At 41.2% G+C, this 24,768-nt stretch overlaps 1 protein-coding gene across 9 annotated transcripts in view; it reads left to right on the top strand.

Moving 5' to 3' along the window:
• PCDH15 (protocadherin related 15) overlaps positions 1-24,768 on the top strand; it is an 886,705-nt gene that overhangs the window by 715,321 nt on the left and 146,616 nt on the right. For 8 of the 9 annotated variants that reach the window (XM_077350402.1, XM_077350403.1, XM_077350405.1 and 5 more), the window contains 2 exons: positions 9,233-9,538; positions 10,354-10,578. The exons of the other annotated variant lie outside the window; for it this stretch is intronic. In XM_077350402.1, the coding sequence (XP_077206517.1) occupies positions 9,233-9,538; positions 10,354-10,578 (531 nt within the window). The remainder of the gene's footprint in view (positions 1-9,232; positions 9,539-10,353; positions 10,579-24,768) is intronic. 9 annotated transcript variants of the gene reach the window in all.

The following is a 24,768-nucleotide window of genomic DNA, read 5'->3' as shown; positions in this document are numbered from 1 at the left end:
TTAAAGGAGCCATAAATTTGAATTGTACCCTGAAACAAATGGGTAGATAGCCCAGACCTTCAACTCCAGAGTGATAATCCTGTGTCCTCTGCCCCTAAGAGTAGTCTTCAGTTTGAACTATATGAAGTTTCTAGACTGCTTTCAAAGCCAGCCCAATATAGAGCACATTACAGTAATCTAACTTGAATATAATCAAAGTAGGGTCCATTTGTCTCTATAAACATAAGATAGATGTGATTTGAACACTTTTTTGTTTTTACTTAGCAGTCAAGTAACCCTATTTTTGAAGACCACAAAACTTAGTGTATATGACATCAAGTAGGGAGATAGTAGGAACAGGCAGACACTTCAGTAACGTGGAATATGGCCATAACAGAGAAAATTGTAGTTGTATACTTCAGGTTCTTACCTTTATCTCTCTGATGCAGACTGAATGCAATTAAGAAACCTTGCCATTCTATAAAAGAATAATTCCAGTATTTTTGACAATACATAATCTACAAAATCTCATTATCCTTATGAATATAGAATATGTAAATAGCAATGTTAGAATCTTGGAGGGGGGGATTCATTGTAGGATTAGGGAGATTTTTATGGGCTGTTTTGTGTGGTTTAATTTATCATGCTGTGGTGTTCTTTTCTCACTAATTTAATCAGAGTGGATTAGGGTTTTTTTTTCTCCCTCTGCATACTCAAGGAATGTACTTTTCTCTCTAATGGAAGACCTGTGTCTTAAATGCACACACATACACACAAAAAGCTTTCTTTCTGAAAGTCTGCTGACCACTGCAATTTGTTATTTTGCATCCCACGGTTAAATGATGATCTGATTCCAATGTGTTTTCCCACCAGTTGGATGGCCTCATTAAATATTTAATTCTGCATTACTGAAGGGTGAAAGTCTACAACGTTGAATGAATGGCTCTAAAACAAAGGTTAATTGAAAAAAGATTCTGGATAAATGCTAGATTCATGGAGTGCTCCTGACAACAAGGAATTTCTTTCATGAAAGGCGGCCATTTAGGAAACTACCTCTGCACACCAGAGAAGATAATACTTTAACCATCACAGAAAATATTATAATCCTATTTGCCCATTTACACTACCTTCTCTGTCTCTGGTACTCTTGACATTGCCACACCCTGTTACCATTTTTGTGCTCTTTTAGGTTAGCATGATAAAGGGTACTTCTCTCACAAAGGGGCGCTGTAAGAGCACAACATTTTTCTGTATGAGGATTTCTGGATCAAGGTCACATATATTTTCCCTACAATGGGATATGAGGGCAGTATGTTTAAATCTTAATCTTCCAGTTAGTTCGTAATGTGTCAGTGCCTGCAAATATATTTGTAATGTGCATTTAAAATGTTTAAGTGTCATAGTAGACTCTTGTTCTCAGTCAAAACACATATATTTAGAATAGGGTCCCTGATTCCTGGACTTTTAAAAAAGAGATGAGCAGAAAAGGCACTAAGGCAGGGCAAGGTTGTTATTGGTGATCAGTAGCATGAGTTGAGGGTAGTTCCTATCCAAAGCCTTGTTGGTCTATCTCATACATTTATGGGTCACAAGTTACTCAGAGACAAAGTTGTATCCATGATTAAAACTTTGTGCCACATGTTTAGTCTGGATTCCAGAACTCAAATAAGGGACTATAACATGTCCAGAGGAGGGCAACAAAGATGGTGAAAGGTTTGGAGACCAAGACGTTTGAAGAAAGGTTGGGGGAGCTTGGTCTGTTTAGCCTAGAGAGGAGACGACTGAGAGGGGATCTGGTAACTATCTTCAAGTATTTAAAAGGGTGCCATATGGAGGATGGAGCAGAATTGTTCTCTCTTGCCCCAGAGGGCAAGAACGAATGGGATGAAATTAATTCAAAAGCAATTCCATCTAAACATCCGGAAGAAGTTCCTGACAGTTAGAGCGGTTTCTCAGTGGAACAGGCTTCCTCGGGAGGTGGTGGGTTCTCCATCTTTGGAAATTTTAAAACAGAGGCTAGATAGCCATCTGACGGAGAGGCTGATTCTGTGAAGGTAAAGGGGTGGCAGGTTACAGTAGATGAGTGATTGGGGTGTGAGCATCCTGCATAGTGCAGGGGGTTGGACTAGATGACCCATGAGGTCCCTTCCAACTCTATTATTCTATGATTCTATGACTTAAACATCATATCCATAGAGATATAAATCATTCTTTTTGACACAAAGAGACACAGTATTTTTGTGTGTTTTGTTGACTTTGCTTTCCATACCATGAACACTTTGTAAGTCTAGCCTTTACATCCAAGGTATTTCAGAAGAAGAAGAAGAAGAAGAAGAGTTGGTTCTTATATGCCGCTTTCCCCTAACCAAAGGAGGCTCAAAGCGGCTTACAGTCGCCTTCCCATTCCTCTCCCCACAACAGACACCCTGTGGGGTGGGTGAGGCTGAGAGAGCCCTGATATCACTGCTCGGTCAGAACAGTTTTATCAGCGCCGTGGTGAGCCCAAGGTCACCCAGCTGGTTGCATGTGGGGGAGCGCAGAATCGAACCTGGCATGCCAGATTAGAAGTCCGCACTCCTAACCTCTACACCAAACTGGCTCCTCCAGCAGAATAGTTGTGGAACTATTCTGTCTATTGTACACAACGGACAGATGCATCAGACCAGGGGTAGTCAAACTGCGGCCCTCCAGATGTCCATGGGCATTCGCTGGCAGGGGCGTCTGGGAATTGTAGTCCATGGACATCTGGAGGGCCACAGTTTGACTACCCCTGCATCAGACTATAACAAATCTTACAGACATTTTCAAAGGTGTTATTGTTTAAAGCAATACTCATGTGTCATTCCATACATCCAGTTGGTCCATGTTTTATTGTACATTTGTACTCCCAAATATGTAGTCCAAACCTCTGGCTTAAGAGTGTGTAGCAGATAATGTTATATTTAATTTATGGCTTTCAAAAAGCAGGAGTAAGCATAGGTTGCAATCTTAACATTTTCTTGGGAGGAAGCCCCATTAATTAACATAGGACTTGCATCTGAGCTGACATGGATTTAGGATTGCTTTCGTGATTGTGTAAGAACAGTCCATTGCTTGCTGCTGTTAAAATGAGGTTCTATGTTTTTTTTTAAAAAAAGCAATCTTCTGAGTACCAGAGGTGAAGACAACTAAGAAGAAACTATTGTCTTCACACATTCTTGTGACTTCCTGGATGGCTGCTGTTGGAAACAGAATGTAGAATTGAAAGGGCATTTTTCTAGCCAGTTTTCTCTTCCTGTATATTAAAGCACATAAACGAAAGACACAGTTAGACCTAGACTTGCCCGCTCTGGATTGGAAAATACCTAGAGATTTGGGGACTGGAGCCTGTGCAGGATGTGAGGAAGTGGAGAGATCTCCACAGGATATAATGCCATACAGTACTAGGGGTAGTCAAACTGCGGCCCTCCATGTCCATGGACTACAATTCCCAGGAGCCCCTGCCAGCAAATGCAATATTCCTCATCTCACCATGGCTCCTTGTTCCACAACTATTCTGCTGGAGGAACACATGCGGAAAGTCTTGTATCTTTGTGGAACTCTCTGCTATTAAAATTTGACCCATTTAAGTTGTCATTGTGCAGGAAACAGATGATTTTTATATAAAGCCTTGTAAAAAATGCCTTTACCCTTTTCTCACCCTCTCCTTTGAAGACACACCCTTGATTCTCTCAACCTTTTAGTTAATTCAGTTAATTCAGATTATATAATTTAGCTTTGATGAATTCTGACACAGAGTAGGTTTTTAAAAGCCTTCATTTTCTGCATAGACATTTTTGTGGAAACCCAGATTTCTAATACGTCTTTAATACTTTATTTTAAAAAGATATTTCTATCAACAGTTAAGAGGTATTTCTTTCGGCAGGTAGGAGACAGTTCTGCCTGTATGATAAATTGCAAAATCATGTTTACACAAGTTAATTTGGCTGTTTAATTTTAGGCAGTGATAAATCTTTTTAAATTTACTATTGGCTTAATGGGGGTTGGTTGTAATCCTGTTAGCAGCTGTCTAATTGCTTTCATGTTGCCCTTGTTCGATGCAAAACTGGGGATGTTCATTGGCTTTACTCGCACACATCTGGCATGGATTAAGGCTATGAATATATAGTCTGTTGCTGCCACCTGAGCTAAACCCATCCACTAATATGGTCTGACCTTTTTGAAGATTGTTTTCCCTGAAACAAAAATGCAACATTAATTTGTACTCAGGAGCTCACCACACCCAACAACTTTTCTTGCAATATTCCAATGCTGACTATGACTAGGGAAACCTTAACAACATATACACAGACTTTGGTATATCTTGCAGAATGTTACGAGTGCCCAAGAGCATGTTATGTTGAAGACCTGTCATCTCTTTCCATGTTTTTGGTCAGGGTTACATTGGTTGGAAAGGGAAGATTTCTCTTTTCTCTTCACATGTTTTCTGATCAAATCTTCCCCTCTCTCCCCAAGCTACAATTAGCCTTTGTGGGGAAAGAAGGCTATGACAGCAAATTGCCATGCCTGGAGGTAGAGATTTCAATCAGAAAAAATTGGGAGAATGTTAATTCTCCTATGCTTAGAGTCATGACCATGAATCAGGACTCCCTCCTACCTTTGGTTGCTTTCTAGATTTATAATGTCCCAGGTAAGAAAAAGGATGGTCCTGCGCTCAAGAAGCACCCTTTTTCTCGCTTTGAAGAATCCTCTCCCTTGTGCTTTTCTATGTGATGATATTTCTTCAATGCTTGCTCTTAGTGTCTCAAAGTGTCTGTTGTGCTCTTAATCTAATTTGCACAAGCCTACAGTGTATTAATAAAAATGTATAGACACTCTGTACAATATTTCCTCCCACAATGGATTTGGTTCTCTGTTCATTCTCGAATATCTGAAATTCAGCTAACACCTAGCTAAGCAGTTGCAAGATGCTGAATGGGAAACCATGTGGACTCCTTTAAACACTCATGTGCCACAATCTCAGTGCATCTATCCCTCATTCAGAAAAATATCTAGAGAGCTGAAGAGAGGCTGAAATTTGAACAAAGGCTAACATACTAGAGATGGCCGCAAACTAGCTCACAAGCCAAAATTCAGCATAAACTTTGGCTGGTTCGGAGCTCAGGAACTGATGTCTGGGGATCCTTCCCAAATATTCACTTGACTTCTGGCTGGTATGGTTCAATGGTTTGGGGCCAGCCATTTAAACATAACAGCAGAGCAGCAGACTGGCTGAACTGTTAGGTTTAAATTATTGTGATCTATTTAACCTTTTAATTTTTTTATACCCTCTTAAATTGGCAAGAAGCAAAACTGAATGGTTAACCAGAGTGGTGCAGGGTTTGTTAGGTTTAAATGGTTTCTAACCACTTAATTCTTCCTGGATGATCCCTGTCACCTTTCTTTGGGCCACTGCAAGCCATGGCCAGGAGAAGGAAGGAAAGGAAATCCTTTACAGGGGATACCCCCATTCTCCTGACCCTAGCAAACCAAAGCCAAGAGAAAGGTAGAAGCGAAGCCCCTTCAAGGGTGATCCCCCCACCTTTCTCCCAGCCATGGCTTGCCCACTAAATTGTTAGCTTTAAATGGCTGCGATCCATTTAACCCTTTGGTTTTGTTCCCCCCTCCATCGATGGCCATTTAAACAGCTCAGCCATTCCTCCACTCTCTGGCACTTCTTGCATATTACATAAGGTTTTTTTTTGGGGGGGGGGGCTTTAGGTGTATGTATGCATCTGTGTGAGTGATGCCCCACATGATGAACTTCAGTGGGTTAACTTGGTAGTTTGTTTACCTGCATAGTTTTGGCAGAATTTATGCAAACCAACACAACCACTAACTGAAGGAGTTGGGAGACCATGCCAAATTGAGTGGATATTGCTTGTATAAACAGCTTTCCCTGTGGAGTACCAGCATTTAGTTTATGAAGCAAGACCTTAGAATTTCAATTATGTAAGATGAATAAATAAGCACTTATTCTGTAACTTTTTAAAGTGTTATTTAATTAAGTATTGACTCAGAACAAGCAATTATGGGTGGCTTTCAAAACTGACTTTAGTTCCCTGATCTGTGAACTGGGAATAGCAATCATCTGTAGCAAATCAGTCTGCTAGGATTTTTCCCCAGTGAAGGCCCAAAGCAACTTACAACAAAAATACAAATAAAAATTAAATAAATTTAAATTAAACAGTCACACACATTACGGCCCCAGTGCCTAAGAGGGAAGGAAGACAGCAAGACAGGCCCACCAAGCATGCAAGAAAACAGCTGAGATTTTATTGGACACTTTTATTGGTTACAGCTCACAGCGTCTTGACACAGCATGGGCAACTAATCCAGGCATCAGGCAACCCACTTGCCGACTGAGGTGCAGATCTCCCACAGCCCATCTGCCGGGGGATATTCTGGGATGGCAGAGTGAAGGATTCCATAGGAGTGTATGCCAATGTGTGGTATCCTCTGCCACTTGAAAGTGAAAATGCCTTGACAGCCCCAAGCTGGGCATGTCCCCGAAAGCCCCCATCCCCAAATCCCAGTGGTCCCCAACCTTTTTATCACCGGGGACCGGTCAACGACAATTTTACTGAGGCCCGGGGGGGTAGTCTTTTGCCAAGGGACGTTGCCGCAGCCACCTGAGCCCCTGCTCCATTTGCTTTCCCACCAGCGCCCCTGACTTCCCGCTGCCCGCTGGGGGGCACTGCCAGTAACAGCTGCGCAATGCCACACTGAGGGGGAGCCCCAGCCATGGCAGCTGCTGGACAGCATCAAAGATGAGCTGGTGGCAGAGTGGCAGGGCAGCCCCCGAGGCAGCAGCCGGGGAGGAGGATGAGGAGGAGCCGCGGCCCGGTACCGACTGATCCATGGACCAGTACCGGTCCCCGGACTGGGTGTTGGGGACCACTGCCTTAAGGAATCCTCAGAGAATAGAGTGAGAAACACGTAGGTCATATTTCCTCTGAAAATTGCTCTGGTCACAGCCTGAAACCATCAAAGTAGTTATGACAATGAAAGCAAGATGAATGATCAGCATCAGAAGGTTTGGCTGGGTAAAACCACAAGGCCAAGTAGCCAAGTGGTATGGCAGGGACCTTAATAACCTTGGCAGGGAATCTTGAGAGAAAACTCCTTCTGCAAGGTCTGCCAGCCAGGCTCAGCCCCCATCCTCTTCATATTATGCTATGCCTCACTGACCAAATTGTGGAGGGGGGGCATATAGCCAGCGCAGTGTCACTTCCCTTCCTGCCTTGCATGAGCCTGCAAATAGGCCCCCAGTTGAGCCTGGGTTCGACGATTATAAAGAACAAGCGAAAAAAGGCACAACATTTCTGAGGCTAATGTCTACCAATATAGTTCATCCAGGTCAAAAACTAAGAGCCAAGGACCAAAATCCATTTAGCTTTCTCAGTTCTCTCCCTGACCCAGCTGGATGCAGGCTTTAAATACTTCTAAGTACAGGAGAGAGAGAGAGAGAAACAAGATTGTGACTAACTTTTCCCAGTCCCTTCCCCACCTACACATATACATCCTGTTGCTATGTACCCAGCAGTAGCAAAGGTAGACAAAATATGACTTTCTGCCTGTAGTTCTGCTTGAGGAGGCACAGAGTTTTTATCCAGAAGTTCAATGGAAACAGACACACAGAGACATCCCCAGTAAAATGTTGTTTGTGAGGTTGTGTTAATCATCAGACAGGACTGAAACTAAAGGCATTAATGCTTATTGTGTTGATGTAGTACAAAAGGAGAACAAGAGTGTGATTTTTATTAACAATTTTAATTAACTTTTAATTGATTTCCATGAAGATAAATGCTCTCATTATACTGCTGCATGCTGAACACCAGAACTGGGATATTAAACAGCTTCAGAAAGTTCCTAACAATGTTCCTGATAACTAGAGACCTTACTGTTATGGTATCTGGTAGGATCACCCACAGGCTTTTTCAGAAATGGGCACCAATGAAGCTGTCTTACTCAAGAGTGCACCTCATTTCACATACGTGGCCTAAATTTACAAGGCCTTTGTGTATTTAATGTGAGGGAAAAGAGTCCACATTAAACTGTAGGTGGCCTTTTCTGTGGCCTTTTCTTTACTTCAGGCAAAGTGGGGCTTCCAGATTCTATGATTCTATGATTCTAAGTCTCTGTGCTTTAGTCTCTATTAATTGTTACTGTAAGAATTATATACGATTAATAAGAACATTGTTAAACATAGAAAATCTTTGTTTTAATTAGAATCATAGAATCATAGAATCAAAGAGTTGGAAGGGGCCATACAGGCCATCTAGTCCAACCCCCTGCTCAACGCAGGATCAGCCCAAAGCATCCTAAAGTATCCAAGAAAAGTGTGTATCCAACCTTTGCTTGAAGACTGCCAGTGAGGGGGCGCTCACCACCTCCTTAGGCAGCCTTTTCCACTGCTGAACTACTCGGACTGTGAAAAATCTTTTCCTGATATCTAGCCTATATCGTTGTACTTGTAGTTTAAACCCATTACTGCACATCCTTTCCATTGCAGCCAACAGGAACAGCTTCCTGCCCTCCTCCAAGTGACAATCTTTCAAATACTTAAAGAGGGCTATCATGTCCCCTCTCAACCTCCTTTTCTCCAGGCAATAATTATTTTATTACATTTTTATACCGCCTTCCCCTTGCGGCTCAGTTATAGTTATAAGAAACACATCCTTGCCCTTTGGAGGATAGACAGCTCAGTGACCAAGTTAGCACTTTTTTTTTTTTTTTGTATATCTTGCTTGTTTAAACTTAGGGATGCCAGTCCCCAGGTGGATTCTGAGGATCCCCTGGAATTATAACTCATCTCCAGGTGATGGAGATCAGTCTTCCTGGAGATAATGGCTGCTTTGGAGGGGGAGCCCATAGCACTATACTCCACTGAGGACCCTCCCTGCCCAAAACTCCATCCAATCCTGGATCCATCCCAACATTTCCAGGTATTCCAACCCCAGAGTTGGTAACACTATTTAAACTATATTGTTCAATCTGGTTTGTTTGGGACATTTCTTTAAGTTGCTTTAGGCCCTTTAAAGAAAAAGGCAGCATAAAAATGCCCAAAAGAGCAACCCTCCAGGAACGTATCTGTAAGATTGCAACCCAAGCTCTTTAAGTACGTATTTCTTTGCTAGATTGCATCTGCCCAGGAATTTTAGTGATGCCTGGGGAGGATCCCTGAGTCTTGGAGACTTCTTTGTATGATTGTATTTTCCCCCTTTCCTTTTAGGCTACCGACCCTGATGCCGGAATCAATGGGCAAGTCCGCTATAGTTTGGCAAACTTTAACCATCTTTTTCGCATCACATCTAATGGCAGTATTTATACATCGGTGAAGCTAAACAGAGAGAAAAGGGACTATTACGAACTCATTGTTGAAGCAACAGATGGAGCTGTAGATGCCCGTCGCACAACATTAACTTTGGGAATCAAAGTCCTGGATATAGACGACAACAGCCCCGTGTTCACTAATGCTTCCTATACAGTGTCTATTCCTGAAAACATGGCCTTGGGCACAGTCTTCCTACGTTTAGAGGTAAAAAAGGCATGAGCCCCATGGATATTGCCAGTCAGGTGGACTGTCTCATAACCCTGTAGTAACAAAAGTTCCATCCAGTTGAGAGTCAATGAAAACAAAAATTAACATCACTTATTATGGAAGAATTCATCAAAACACTTGAATGTGCATTCTGAAAAGTTATATTGAAGAAGGGTTGGTTCTTATATGCTGCTTTTCTCTACCCGAAGGAGTCTCAAAGCGGCTTACAGTCACCTTCCCTTTCCTCTCCCCACAACAGACACCCTGGGAGGGAGGTGAGGCTGAGAGAGCCCTGATATCACTGCTCGGTCAGAACAGCTATTTTTTAAGTAGGGTTTGGGATGACTCCAGAAGGGTTTTACCAATTGGGTGGGAGTTATTTTTATATATATATTAGGCTATTTTTAATTTCCAAGGGTGTGGCAGGGAGGTGTGGCCTTCTGACATCACTTTCTGCATTTCTCAAAGCCTGAAGAACATTTCAGGGGTTTCTCAATGGTAAAAAGGTTGAGAAAGGCTGACTTAGTACATAATCAGAAGGATGGTGGAAGGAAGACTCCAGGGGCCCTAGTGATAATCTCGTCCATGTATTTGGTGCTGGCTTTGTGCAGGGTTGATTGTTTCCCCACTTGAGAACTCACTGGATGGAATAGAGTGTTTTTATGTTTTGATTTATAGCTCATTACCATCTTGTTAAAATCCAGTTTGAAGAATGTTACTCAGATAATTTAGAACAAAATAATACTTTGGAACAGTCAATGTTTTTGCCTTATAAAATCCAAAAGCCAACCTCTGTTCTTAATTACTCCTAGGCTAAAGATGTTGACCTTGGGTCAAATATTACTTTTGGAATAAGAACTCAAGAAGCACGGAAGTTTTTTTTCTTGAACAAGTTTACTGGGGAACTCTCACTTTTAAAGCCCTTGGATTTTGAATCATTTACTGACACAGATGCAACGTTCACATTTTTAGTGGAGGCCTTTGATATCGGTGGAACAATGCCTCCGGGTCTTGCTACAGTGACAGTGAGAATACGGGTAAGAGTTGCTTCTGACATAATCTGCTATGTAGTGCCATTAAAAAAGCGGTCCAAATGTGTTTTAGAAAAGACAGAGAATCCCATGAGAGTTTTTATTTCCTATTTTTCCACTATTTCCTTATTCTGTATGTGCATAAATTTGCAGACGTCTTATAGTAATGACTTGTTCACATTTTGAATGTACAGTGCTAGCAAATATAATTGCATTGCAAATGTACATAATTATGCTTTGGCATATAGATATGTGTGTTACAAAATTCATTTTCTGAATCCTTTAAAATCATTTTGATTGAATTGTTTGCCAAAGTAGCAGCATCTGTATTTCAGTTTAAGTTTCCATAAACCCATTGCCTTGGAGCCTCACGAATCAACTGTTTGTGCACATTACAGTGGAATTTCAATTTTTCTCTTTTTAGAAATATGAAGTGTTAGCTTAATCCAAGAAATACTTTTGCTGTGTAAATATTATTGTACCTGCAGTTTATTATGCAATGTGCTTCCATTATTGTGTGTGCCTTCAAGGGACATGGTCATTTTGAACTATGAGTGGATACCTCATGCTTTACATTGAAAGGTCACAAAATGAAGTCTGTTGTGACAACTGAGGCTGGAAAAAGCATGTTTCATGTAGCTGCATGGTGTGTGTGGAGCTGTAAGTGGCTGCATCTCATTATTGAATGATCCTTTGGTGATCCAGGTTTGCCTTTACTTAATGTATGATGTTCTTAATGGGATCTGAAAACTGCTTTCTCCAAGCGAGTGTTTTCTATTCTGCTTTCTTGTTGTGTCAGATTAAGGTTTATTGAAATATTGATCAACTGGTATACCTTTTACATATTACCAGGAAGTAGTAGCAACAGAATATCGTATGACTTGTATACCTTCTTTTGACATGTTCCTTTAGGCCCCCTGTGAAGGAATTCCATTTTACCCCAGCCTGTCAAAACCCTGTATTCACATGCTGTTTCCTTGACTCTTTTGACTCCATTTTGTTAGTTTGTTGTTAGTGCCTGCATAGATATGAGGGGGTGAGTTCACTGAGGGTTCAGGAAGTAGGGAGTGCAAACCTGGTATCTGCCGCCTCTCCCATTCTACTAGGAGGTGTAGGTTGTAAATATGCCAAGTGTTTGGACACAGGTAATTTCTGTGTCCTTGGGGCCCAGGTCAGACTGTGGTGTCTGGTGGCTAGTTTCATTTCAGCATGGGAAGAGATGGGAGGAGGTGTCATCTTCAGTTATTTGCAACCAAAGTTGGAATCCTAGAGAGAAAGGGGATGGGTTGATATAGGGGTGCTTTAGTCTTAGCAAAGAATTGTAGAAGTTCTGATTAAATTGTTCCTAAATAAAAAGATTTTCTTCAACAGTGTAAAGATTCTCCTATTTAGCGAACATTTGCCTCTGAAGCCATTTCTGCTTACACAGTATTGTTCTCATTTTTTTCTTATAAAATAATCTATATTTGTTTGCCTGACCATATTTTCTTTTTATTTTAAATCCTCTACATTTATTGCTCTCAGACATAGTGCTAGTGCCAGGATTAAAGGGACAAGCCAACATAAACAGGCCTAATTTTTAAAATTATATTTACTTTTTTTAACAACTTGCTTATGGAGGACTGAACTTTTTTTCTTTGGCAAATGTGCACATTCTTCTGTAAAAAAAATCTTAACCTGCGTTAAAATCTTAACGTATGTAAATTTAATCAATTTGTATAAAATAAAAGCTGTACTCTCTTCTCCATGGGTAGGAGGCCGGATTAATTTAAGAATTGGATTCCCGAGGAGGAGAGAGGTGACTGGGTAGGTTAGTAGGTATGTAAGCAAGAAGCTCCTTAGAAGGCCAGATCCTGAAGATGAAACTCAAATACTTTGGCCACTTCATGAGAAGGAATGACTCCCTGGAGAAGAGCCTAATGCTGGGAGTGATTGAGGGCAAAAGAAGAAGGGGACGACAGAGAATGAGGTGGCTAGATGGGGTTACTGAAGCAGTAGGTGCAAACTTAAATGGACTCTGGGGAATGGTAGAGGACAGGAAGGCCTGGATGATCATTATCCGTGGGCTTGCAATGGGTCGGACACAACTTCACGCCTAACAACAACAACAATCAAGAAGCAAAGTGATGATGTTGCCCAGCTGAGCATTTCATTCATGTTGATCGGTTAATGTTTTTATAAATTTTACAGTACTTTATTTTGACACCTTGACAACCTGGCTGACCTGCTTTCCCAAAATCTATAAATAAAATTTAGGGAAGGTGGCCAATGCAAACTTAAGTTCATTCAAAAATGACCAATATCTATTTAAAAAGTAATAATAAATGTTAGGCTCTTAACCAATATGAATTGATTTCTTTCATATTAATTACACTATCGGTTTCCAATTTCACAGATTATTCCCTTTGCTCCTTTGATTTGAGCTGAATTAGGTTATTTCTTCTACAGATGTTTAGTGTTAAATCAAGTTTTTAAAAATGTAGTGGTAGGATTGCCCTTGCCTGAATAGTCCAGGATAGCCTAACTTTGTCAGGACTCGGAAGATAACCAGGGTTGGCCTTGGTTACTGTTTGAATGAGAGACCACCGTGGAAGTCCCAGGTCACTGGTAAGAGGCAAGCAATGGCAATCTACTTCTATTAGTCTCTTGCCTGCAAATCCCTTTAAGGACACCATAAGTCCGCTGAGACATGATAGCAAAAAACAAACAAACTAGAAAATGAAGGCAAAGGGTTGAATTTTGTGGATTTATCCTTCCTCAACACAGAAGGACAAAGAGCATCTTGGATCAGGAGAAACTCCTTGTGACAGAGGAAATTCCCACTGGTATCTGAATAGATCAGTGATATCCAATCCAAAGACTTTTCCTTTTAAACTTTTTTTTTGTTTAAAAAATAGGGCTATTGGTAGGGAAGGGTATGCAAAGAAACTCCAGTATTTTGGGAAACTTCGGTATATTGAACCTGAAAAATACTGGTATTTTCTGATATTTCTGAATCCTAATTCTGATGTGGTATTCCGATTCAATAAATATTCAGGAAACCTGATTCTCTCCCCCCACACACACTCTGTATTATTCCTTATGGGGACTGCTCTAGGAAACCATTTCCAAAGGATATAATGGAGAATCAACCTGGGGGTATCTGGGCCTCTTGGGGCCCTGGGTTTTTAGGCAGAGGCCTTTAAATGGCCTTTAAATTAAATTTATTTATTTTTCAGGTTGACTAATTCAGCTCCAGTCTATATCCAGCTGAAATCTTGAAAATACCAATAAGGCATTTTCAACTATTTTTTGTTTGTTTGGGTATACCGAATGCATACTCCTAGATTTTGCTGAGCTTGTCACATGGAGGTCTGTCATCCACCAAAGCAGCTCAACACTGTCTAGTGAGTTGCTTTTCCACCATTGCTACTGATTACCTTTCAGACTAATACTGTCTTTTATTAAGGGACAATGTAAAGATTATAATGAACCAGCCCCGGGATGCTTTCTACATGGCTTCATGTGGCAGCTGTTATTGCGTGGAGATTCCTTATTGTGGCAATTCACTATTAAAATGCTCTCCCTGCAGTAAGAGCTGCCATGAAGAGCAAGTTAAAGCAGACTCCATTTGGCAGTCACAGCACTCTCACCAACCTGAGCCTTTCTATTTGTTATGCTCAAACCATACAGGAGCAATTGCCTGTCTGCCCATGCTTTTCATTTTGGACATTCTGTATTTCATATCAATCAGCACATATCACCACTGCCATTCAGGACAATGCTGATGTCTGTCATCATCATCTGGTCAAATTCTGATGCGACCTATAATATGTAGGGGTTTGGTAATCTCTTCTCTGAGGTATGATTCCCTGGATTGGGCCAGAGAAATGAAGGCCCCCGGATACTGCTATCAGCAATTTTCCATGAAAAATATGTCACTGAAGGAAAGAAATATCCCTTGTTCCTTTATACTTTTTCCTTTACTGACAGGAGATTTATTTTTAGACAGTTGTCAGACTATAGTGGGACTTTCAGAATGAAACTTCTCGGGGCATATATGGTAGCTGCTACTATTTTGCTAAAAACACATCTCTACTGACAACATCACCTGGGATTTTATTCATGTCCAAGGCATATCGCTGGCAGCCCTGGCTGCTGTTCTCACTGCATCAGGTTTGTTATTGGTTTTTTTAGTGTTTTTTTTTTTTGTGAGAGAGAGAGAGAGAGAGAGAGAGAGAGTAAAAGCTGCTTAACTTCCATGCCCTGTATAACTTGCACAATGTTCTACACACCCGAATTTCTCCCTTGTCTTTCAGGTTGCAGTAGAGCTTGGGGGATATTTTCGATCAAAAATTTAATGGGTGCAGCTTTCACTGCTTACACACGTAATGAATTTCTGCCTTCAGCACAGTGTTCCACACAACAGTAGCAACTGTAGTATACTGTATGTCCAGGTAGAAATTCTACAAATGGGGATTTTTTTATTCACTTGTTAATATATACCCAATTAATTTCCACCTAGTGTAGGTGAAGCTGAATCTTCTGGGCATTCTTATAATGAACATTTAATTAATTTATTTAAATATGTATACCCCTCATTTTCCCCCTATGGAGGCCCCAAATGGCTTGCAACTCCACTCTCCCTTTTTCTATTTTATCCTCACAACAACAGGAGCCCCATAAAGGAGTAAGCTGAGAGAAAGACTGGGCCAAAGTCACACCTTCCATGGTAGAGTGTAAAGTCCAACTTGATTCTCCTACTCTGACCACTGCATTGAACTTGGAAGACAAACTTATTATTACCTTGAACTACACAAAGGCTTCTACATGTAGAGGTCAGACTAGGAGTTGCCAAGCTTGTGGTGGCGATGGACTCCTATATTACATAAAAATATGCATTAAAAACGTGCATCCATTTTCATACACGTTCAAAGCTACCAGAATCAGAAGTTTTTCCTTCATAAAATTAATCTGTTTCTAATTTAAATCATAATTGAATACAGTGAATTCTACGGCCATTTCCGCATGATGAAAATGTTCCTGGACAGCCTTCGCATGTTGGTGGCATATAGAGCCCCCTCAACATGATGTCGCCAACATTCCAAGGCTGTCCAGTAGCTGGGTTGTGATTTGGCCATTTTGAACTCATGATTTTGGGAATCCAGAAAACTGGATTTACCACCCTAAATCTCATGAACCACTGGTGAGCCACCAGTGAGCAACTAGGGATAAGGCCATATGGAGGGGGAAACACGAACACAGCTTTGTCCCTCCCTCACTCTTGCCCTCCCCACTCCATTTCCTGCTCTGAATAATTTTTTTAAATGGCATGGTCTGCGTTGCAGCGCAACCACAGACCTACATTATCAAAGGTGATTTTTTTTAAGTATCCACAGTCTTTTTGGGATCGGGCAGGCAAAACACAACCCATTTCTGTTTTCTGGAATTGGGGAATGAGCTGGGAAAGGCGAGGGTTGCCTTCTCCCAATCATACAGGCGTCTGATCAGCTTGTTTTAAAGCCAACCATTCACACAAAATATCTTTTGGGGTATTCTAACAACTTCTAACAACTGGGGTAGGCAAAAACAGCCCTGTTTGCATTTTCTGGAGTGGGGAATGAGCTGAGAAAGGGGGGGGGGTGATCGGGTTGCCTTCTCCAGATTGTACAGGGACCTGAGCAGCTTGTTTTAAAGCCAGCCATTAGCACAAAATGTCTTTTTGGGCTCCAGGTATTATGTTCAGGGTCTCAGAAATCTACCCAGACAGAAATAAAGTGTAAAAGAACATGGATTCCAAAAAATGGGAGGAAAGCTGTATTGTTCTGGCATTTCTCCATGGCAATGGGGCAGTGTTGATTTCTATTAAAAATACATCTGTCTTGTGGCATTACTGCATAGCAACACAGAAGTGTCTTTTTTTTAAAAAAAGGAAATAATTTTGCAGCTGGGGGGAGGGGAGAAAGTTTCAGTCCATGAGAGAACTGCTATGTTGTGATCGGTGGCTTGCTGTGATTGACAAGCCAAGGAGCGGAGGGAGAAGTTTGTGTTGCTTTTCCTTGCAGCCTCATCAGGAGGCAAAAGCCACGATGGGGGCAAAGGGAAAATGTGGGAGGGGTCTCCCCATTAGGAGGACTGCAAATGTGAGATTTACCATCCTGCATTAGTAAGCAGGAAGCCACTTGCATTTTACCCCTCTGTGCGGAAATGGCTTATAATTTCCCCACAATCCCTTCCATGTATTAATTCATTTTATTGATTGGAAATTGGAAAATGCATTTTTTAACCATGTTTCAAAGCTATAGCCACTTCAAATGATTCAAACATTAATTACAGTATTATATTTGTTCTAGCTCAGTTAAATTCCCCCCAGCTAGGCTTCTTCCAAGAAAATACCATTACATCCCTGCACAGGTAGCCAAATTCTATTTCCCTTACATCAGGGTTAATTTAATCAGCCTAATATAATGTAATGAATCTACAGGGATCCATTAGCATTCACGGAAGGTTTTTGCCACAAATGAATGTTACAGTGCCTTAGGGAGGTTAAACTGTGTCTAACTGTGATGATATTTTGCCGGTAGAAAATCATCATATTCATATTATAGCAAAGGCTTTGGGTAAATGGAAATCCCATTTCCCCCCCTTCCTACCTAAAATATTACATGATAAAAACAGTACTGTGATAAAATTGTGGATCTATAAACTGTTTCACTGAAGAAACTAAATAGATTTCCTGGGTATTGCAGACTACCTGGAAGTCACTTTGGAATCTTGGCCATGACAATTCAAATGTATAATTAATTAGATCACAGGTTAATCAAGTTAGAAGACATCATCATGGTAATCTAGTCCAGCCACCTCTACTGAATCAAGACTTACAATGCACAAAACCATATGAAAAAATGATGTTGAAGTAAATCAGAGTCAGAGCATGGTAGAAGAAAGTCCAGTAACAACAATAATTTAAGGTTTGGTGAATTTTCCCCCATTCCATATTTTCTTGTTCGGACATTTTTCTCTGTGTTGTGTTCCACTCTTCCTTAACTTTTATCTAGGAGTAAATACACACACACATACACACAATATCCTACACCAGTGGTCCCCAACCTCCAGTCTGGGGACCGGTACCTGTCCGTGGATCAGTCGGTACCAGGCCACGGCTCCTCCTCCCTGGCTGCTGCCTCTGGAGTTTCCCTGCCACTCTGTCGCCGGCTCACCTTTGATGCTCTCCAGTAGCTGCCATGGCTGGGGCTCCCCCTCAGCGTGGCACTGTGCAGCTGCTGCTGGCAACGCCCCCCAGCAGGCTGTGGGAAGTCAGTGGCGCCAGCGGGAAAGCAAGTGGAGCAGGGGCTCAGGCAGTGGCGACATCCCTCAGCAAAAGACTACCCCCCTCTGGGCCTCAGTAAAATTGTCAAGGTGTTGACCGGTCCCCAGTGATAAAAAGGTTGGGGATCACTAAACTAGGGCATTCATTACGGTTATGGACCAAGATCCCTTTACAACCAGATAGGAAGTCAAGAGTGCTGCTCGTGGTACAAAGTACAAACTTGACCTAAAAACCATGACAGCTTTTCCAAGACAAGGGTAGCCAGTGGGCCAAATCACCCTGATGCATAAAAACATACAATAGCCCAAGAAACCCTCTGACCTTTATCCCAAATGATTCACTAGTGAGCTGCAATTGCTATCCCTAGTAGCTCTGTATAGGCTGGTATGCTCAAGAAACCATGCTTCCATGTGCACACTCCATGCACATGCAGATAGAACTGCATATATAGATAGGGTGCTATAGAGATACTTCTCCAGCCCAGTCCATCAGTTGGGGCTATGTGCTGATAGCGATGTTGGATTTTCAAATGACACTGATAGGTATAGGAAGCGGGATTTACAGTTAGCTCGTAAGCAGAGTTATATCCTTCTAAGACGATTGAAGTCAGTGTGGCTGCAACTCTGGTTAAGTTTGTGCCGTTAGTGTCTGTCAACTAGAGCTATTGTGACTATCTGAGGTGTATCAGCCCTAGCTAAACATCTTGTGTGGAATTAGATTGGCACCACAGGCTCAGCTTTTTCTCCTCTATTAGGATCTTTTAAAAAATCAATAATATGCTTCCACAGACATCTTGTTAAACTGCCAGCCCACTCTTCTGGTTGCAAAGAAATCCTCATTCTAGTTTGATTTTTCATTCTCCCCCCCCCCCCCCATTTGATCTCTCTTCCTCTTCTGTTTATATTTATTTATAGTTACATTGGCCACTCTCTCTCCGGGCACTCATGGTGGCTCACAACACAGTAAATTACATAAATAGAATAGAGCATAGATCTTAAGATTTTAATTAAATGAATAGCTTTTAAACCATCAGAATCAGAAACGAAGCACGGAATTGCCCGATTCTCTCTGTCCTGGGGGAGAAGGCAGGGAAAGGGTCACAAGACCCCTTTAATTGAAGTCTAATTTGGTGGGTTTCCAGCAGGGAGACCCACAGTTCCAGATGTTGTTTCAGCCTCAGCTACAGGCCTGTTGGAACAGCTCTGTCTTACAAGCCCTGCGGAACTGAATCATAAAGATTCACTCCAGTGCTTATGACCTTGTGCTTATGGCATTGAGAATCAGTTATTTTCTGGTACCCAAACTCTCCCATTATCCAAGTCTTCCCACATATGTTTATGACCCTCCAATTACATTGATCTCACTTCTATCCAATTTATCGCCTAGAAATGGGAATCTAAAGTGTATAGTTCAAGCTGGCAATAAAATACCCGCTGGTCCTGAGTAGGTATATTCCCACTTTGTTCATTCATTCTCTTTCATGGGTTCTATAATGCATGTACTCAACATACCCTTTTAATGGCAGTGCTGATGGATTTTCCCCCCCTTTCCTCTCTTTTCCTTTGAGGAGGGAAAAAGTACCAGAATACTGGACTGGACTAACTATAAGAAGACTCCTCAACTTCACTTTGGTGTTTAATTGTCTGCATAAGCCTTTTATTGCCTTGTACACTTGACTATGAACATTATTCCTTAATTTAAATAATTAGCTTCTTTAGGGCTTGCAGAACATTAAATATGAAAAAAGAGGCCATTGTACCATGTTAACAACATGACTGCAATTAGTTTAAGGTCTGTTTGGTTTAAATGGAGAAAATAACAGTATTTCAGGCTGTCCATAAGAAAAATGGCCAGAACTGGGGAGGGGTGTCTGGAAAGTTTGTGACATAGCAAGGACTTTTGTGGAGCAAAGTGTAGCTTCTCTGGCAGCATTGAGTCAGTATCTTGGATTTTGTTTTCTAAATTTACATGTTGCATAGTTGGATATGCAATACAATAGTTGGATATACAATACTATATGAAGGATGGCCAGCTTGGTATAGTGGTTAAGAGTGGTGGCTTCTAATCTGGCAAGCTGGATTTGATTACCCACTCCTCCACATGCCGCCAGCTAGGTGATCCTGGGCTAATCACAGTCCTGATATTTCTGTTCTCACAGAGCAACCCTGTCAGAGCTCTCTCAGGCTCACCTACCTCTCAGAGTGTCTGTTGTGGGGAGAGGAAGATAATCCAGGTGCAAACCACTTTGAGATTCCACCTGGTAGTGAAAAGTGGAGTATAAAAACTAACTCTTTCTTTCTTTCTTCTTCTTCTTCTTCTTCTTCTTCTTCTTCTTCTTCTTCTTCTTCTTCTTCTTCTTCATACAATACTGTGCATAGTTTAAGAAGCGTATGACTGTTCTTCACTTCAATTCCCAGACTTCTCTGAAATTAATTGTGAAGTATAAGGAAAACACCCAGAAAACACTCTGTTGTAGTGGGAATTGAAGTGAAACGGAAAGATGAAAGTGAATACCTCCTCCACCTGAACAGATGGGATGGGGAGTTCCTTAGGCTATAGAAACAAGAGAAGAGGAAATAATTTTGGCCACCAGCCATAACATATCATTGCAAGCAGTTTTGAAGGAGGGGGGAGTGACAGTGAGAGTTAATAATATTTCATGGAATTATGTGGTACTTTTAATCATGAATCTCCACTTTAAAACAAATAAAAATTGAGCTGAGGTTACAAAAAATGCATATATTTTCCTAGATCTGCTGTAAAATTATTAGGGCCTTTTTACTTTATATAGCAAATGCCAGTACACATGGCAATGATTGCTTTAAGTACAATTGCTTCTTTCCGACACTCTGAAAACCTTGCTGCTAAATATTCTTGCCTCAGATCATGCAAATAAGTAATAATTAATTTAATTGGTAAAAGTCAAAATATCTGAGGATCATTATCCTAAAAAGACCTTGGTATAGGTTCCTTCATTCTAGTGCTGCACTCATAGAGTTTGAAATAAGTTTGGACACAGAATAATTTTCCATCACCAAAACAGAACTTTCCTGCCTCCCGCCTCCCACTGCAGCCTGCTAATTGCTATGAACTGCTACTCCTGAGGTATAGGGGAGTCTGCAAAACTGCAAAATGGGAAGGAGGAAATCAGTAGAAACTGACAAGTCTGGTCTGGATTCAACCCTTATAAAACTGGTAAAATGGCAATGGGGTGGAATTGTTCAGCAGTCCAGGCCATTTTGGCATTTTGATTTGATCATTATATTCCCCCAAACAAGTGAACTTGGGATGTTAAAAGTATGCCGTTGTGCAAATTATACCACCACATTATTACTTCCTTGCAGCAGTAACCAAGCCCGTGTTTCTCTCAAGTTTGGAAAATGTGTAAGACAAGATATAAAAGTATGAAATATGGCTTTTAAATCACAAATTCTTATGCAGTACTGTGTGAGAGAAGTTCCTTAGAACTTTCCAAATAATAGACATCATAAGGATCCTTGCAGGTTCTCTCTTAAAGAGCATTTTATGTTATTAAAAAACCTCATAGTAGAGACCTAACTAGAGACACTACTGTAATGAGAAATGCCAGCTGTTCTCAGAACATATCCCCAGGGGAACAGCAGCTGGGGATCCACCCCTACTTATTGCATCTAAATATCACATTAACGGCAGTGGTTGCTTTCCTGGAGAGTAAGCTAACCATTTAGAGTACTTAATTAAGGAGTATTTGTGATGTGTAAGTTAGCACTTGTCACGGTCTATTACACAGTGGAGTGTCTTTACATTCTACTGATATCTTTTTAAAAATATTGCAGACTTTTACTAATATATATATATGCTTTTAACAAGGGGATTAACAATTTGTAATATATTTTCTGTGGGGTATTATATAACCACCGTGAGATGGCTTGGCTGATAGTGGTAAATCATCATCATCATCATCATCAGCTTGCTCCTTTCATACACATAAGTCAGACCATTGATCTAACAAGGTCTGAGTTATTTGTATAGACTAGCTGTGGGTTTCCAAGATCTCAGGTCTTTTGCACTGGTTGCTGCTGCTTCATCTTGTATAGCTAGCCAGTAGCAATTGGAAAATGTCTTAATTGCCATGATTGGTTAGTGACTTTATTGACTCTGTTAACAGCATCAAACACCGACCTCCTGGAGGACTTGTTGAAATTAGTGAATGATACAAAAGATTGAACTGCTTGGCGTAGCTTTCTTTCCCGCTGTTTTTGCAGCGTGTCCTAGTGTATCCTTCATTGACCTTGCACATGTTCCCACATTCGTTTCTGCTTTTGTGATGCCAGTTTCTTATAGCAAGCAAAGCCTTCTTTAAATATTGTAAAGGGTATTTGTCCTATCAAGACTTTGACAGAAGGGTGTTGGCAGCTCTTGCTAGAACCAAAATGACAGCTGGGCTAATAAAAGACATAGCTTCAGGGAATCCTGTCTAGCAGTCTTTATTTTAATTGTGGCATAATTCCAAGGCTAGCGAGACAGAGTTCATTCTGTTCAGTCTGAATTCATGGACATTCCTCCAGTATGGCACTCTTCACGTAAGCTTAGACATTCAGTTTGATAGAAAGACATGTCTTTGCTTACTGTTTTTAGATTCCACCTAATGCATCTTGAAGCAAGAACTATGGAACACATTTCTCCCCATCCTCCTCGTCATTATATGAAAAGTAAAACTGGCCAACTACGATGAAGTATATTTTGAAAAGTTATAAAGATAGTAAGACAACATTTTGCTATTGGTCATAAGAATATAAAAACAAGACAAGCCATGCTGGATCAGACCAATGGCCCATCCAGTCTAATACTCTATGCCGCACCATGGCCAAATTCTAGGTGCCATCAGGAGATCCATCAACAGGGTCAGAACTTCTGAAGCTATCCTACTGTTGCCCCAGATATAGTGTACAATCAATACCTTGAGACTAATAGCCACTGAGAGCTTTGCTTTAGGTGCACAAATCCTATGTGCTTTTCTTCCTTTTATGATTTGCCTATATTCAGATGGTCCATATTCTTCTGACTGAATCCTGTTTTGTTTTTAATTAGACTGAGCTATATTACCTCAATTTTAGTTGACTGTTGAATGTGTGTTAAGTGTTTTGGACTCCTGTAATTGTTGGTGTTCTGCTGATTCCCACTCTCAGGGAATGTTTGCTGCTGTATAAATTGTGCCAGTTTCCTCTGATCTCAGGGGAGAGCATATGTTGTTAGAGGATTATTCCTCTGAAACGTTTACAGCTAATGGGTGAGAACGTAAGAATTTTACTTTTGAAGTTCATCTTACAATTACATAAACAATATAATAAAAATGTATACAAAGCTAGATGGAAGAGATGGCAGCCATCATGGCAGTAGGACCATCTGAAGGCTAGAGTAAAAATTCTCTCCCATCCCACCCCCACCCCGCAGTCTTTTGGTAGCCTCCTCAAGAGGGGGAGGATCAATTTGAGCTGACTGTAGCACCAACATTCATTCATTTTTTAAGCAAACTCTTTTTCTTGAGCCTCTAGCCCCTGAGAAAGTATGAGCAAGGAGCAGGGGTGGGCAACAGAGGAAGAAGTGAAGGTATGGAGATGGGATTTCCCTTCCCTATGAGTTTGTATATGTATATTGGCTGTTTCCCATTCCCCCCCCCCCCCTTAGACCGTTTATGCACTGTAGGTTTCATGCTGGGCTGCAGGCTGGAGTTTTAGTTGTGGCAGGTTGCCCTACCTCTTCCTGCACCCACATGGGGCAGTGAAGTTGCCAGTGCATAAACAGTCTTTGAATTGATATTCAAAGAAGGATTAGTAAGCAACAGCTGGGCTTATGAGAGTCCTTGAGCGTTTTGTAATTCACTGACTGGATGCTCGGATCCACTTGCATAGTTCTAGGAATGCTACTTTTCTGAGAGGACCAAGGAGTTCTTTGTTACTTAAGTTATAAAACTGAACTAGTTTTCACTCTTTTTCCAATTTAAAGGTTTCATCATAAAGGTGGAGAAACAGACAGCAAAAGTCAATGGCAGTTTTCAAGTTAATATGGAAAACTTAGGTTCTCTACGATGCTGAATGTTTAAACATTTCTGTGAGAAGCACAGAAAGCTTTTTGAGGTCAAGAAGTTGTGTTCAGCAAGCCTCAGGCTAAAAGTTGTCAACCAATAACTAAGTCTTGTTGTCAATGACATAGTCTCTTTGCATCAAGAGGTAGCATTGGTTTGAACTTGGGTCAGGACCTTCTGAATTGTGGTCATATAGAATTGTATACCTTCTGATACTTGACCTTGTAGGCTGTGCTCAGAAAGTCAAGCATGTTCCTGAAAACTTGCTTTTGAAGTGTAGCTGAAGGTTTTTTTTTCCCACTGTATTTGAGGATATTAGAAGATAGATACCTTCAAAGGGCACATGCAGTTTGCCACAGATTTTGAAAGGGTGTGGAGTGAGGCAGGTTTCAGTGAAAGAATAGGGGAGGGTGTGGGGGGGAGGCCCTTGGCTTTTAGCAAAATGTCCCTTGGTTGCAAATGGCCCTTTGGTTGTTGAAAATTGAGAACCATTACTAGATTCTATTCGAATGCATGCTGTAACGACTCTTGGGGTCAAAGGAAATTTATTCCACGCTGCACTTTAGTCTGTTCAAAGCCAATCTGCAGGACCCTTTTAGATGCTGAGAGGCCTGTTACATTCTGTGGAGGGTGGAGTCATCCATGGCTTGGGAAGCTCCTGGAAATTTGGGGGCACTGTGTGGGGAGGGTGGTGTTCAGGAACAGGAAGGAGCTCAGTAAGGATATGACGCTATTTCCACCCTCCAAAGCTGCCATTTTCCCCAGGGGAATTAATCATTGTAGCCTGGAGCTCAGTTGTTATTCAAGGAGAAGCCTGGGACTC

This window comes from Paroedura picta, chromosome 8 (genome assembly GCF_049243985.1).
Source record: "Paroedura picta isolate Pp20150507F chromosome 8, Ppicta_v3.0, whole genome shotgun sequence".
Lineage (NCBI taxonomy): Eukaryota > Metazoa > Chordata > Lepidosauria > Squamata > Gekkonidae > Paroedura > Paroedura picta.
This window is presented reverse-complemented; position numbering and strand designations above follow the sequence as displayed.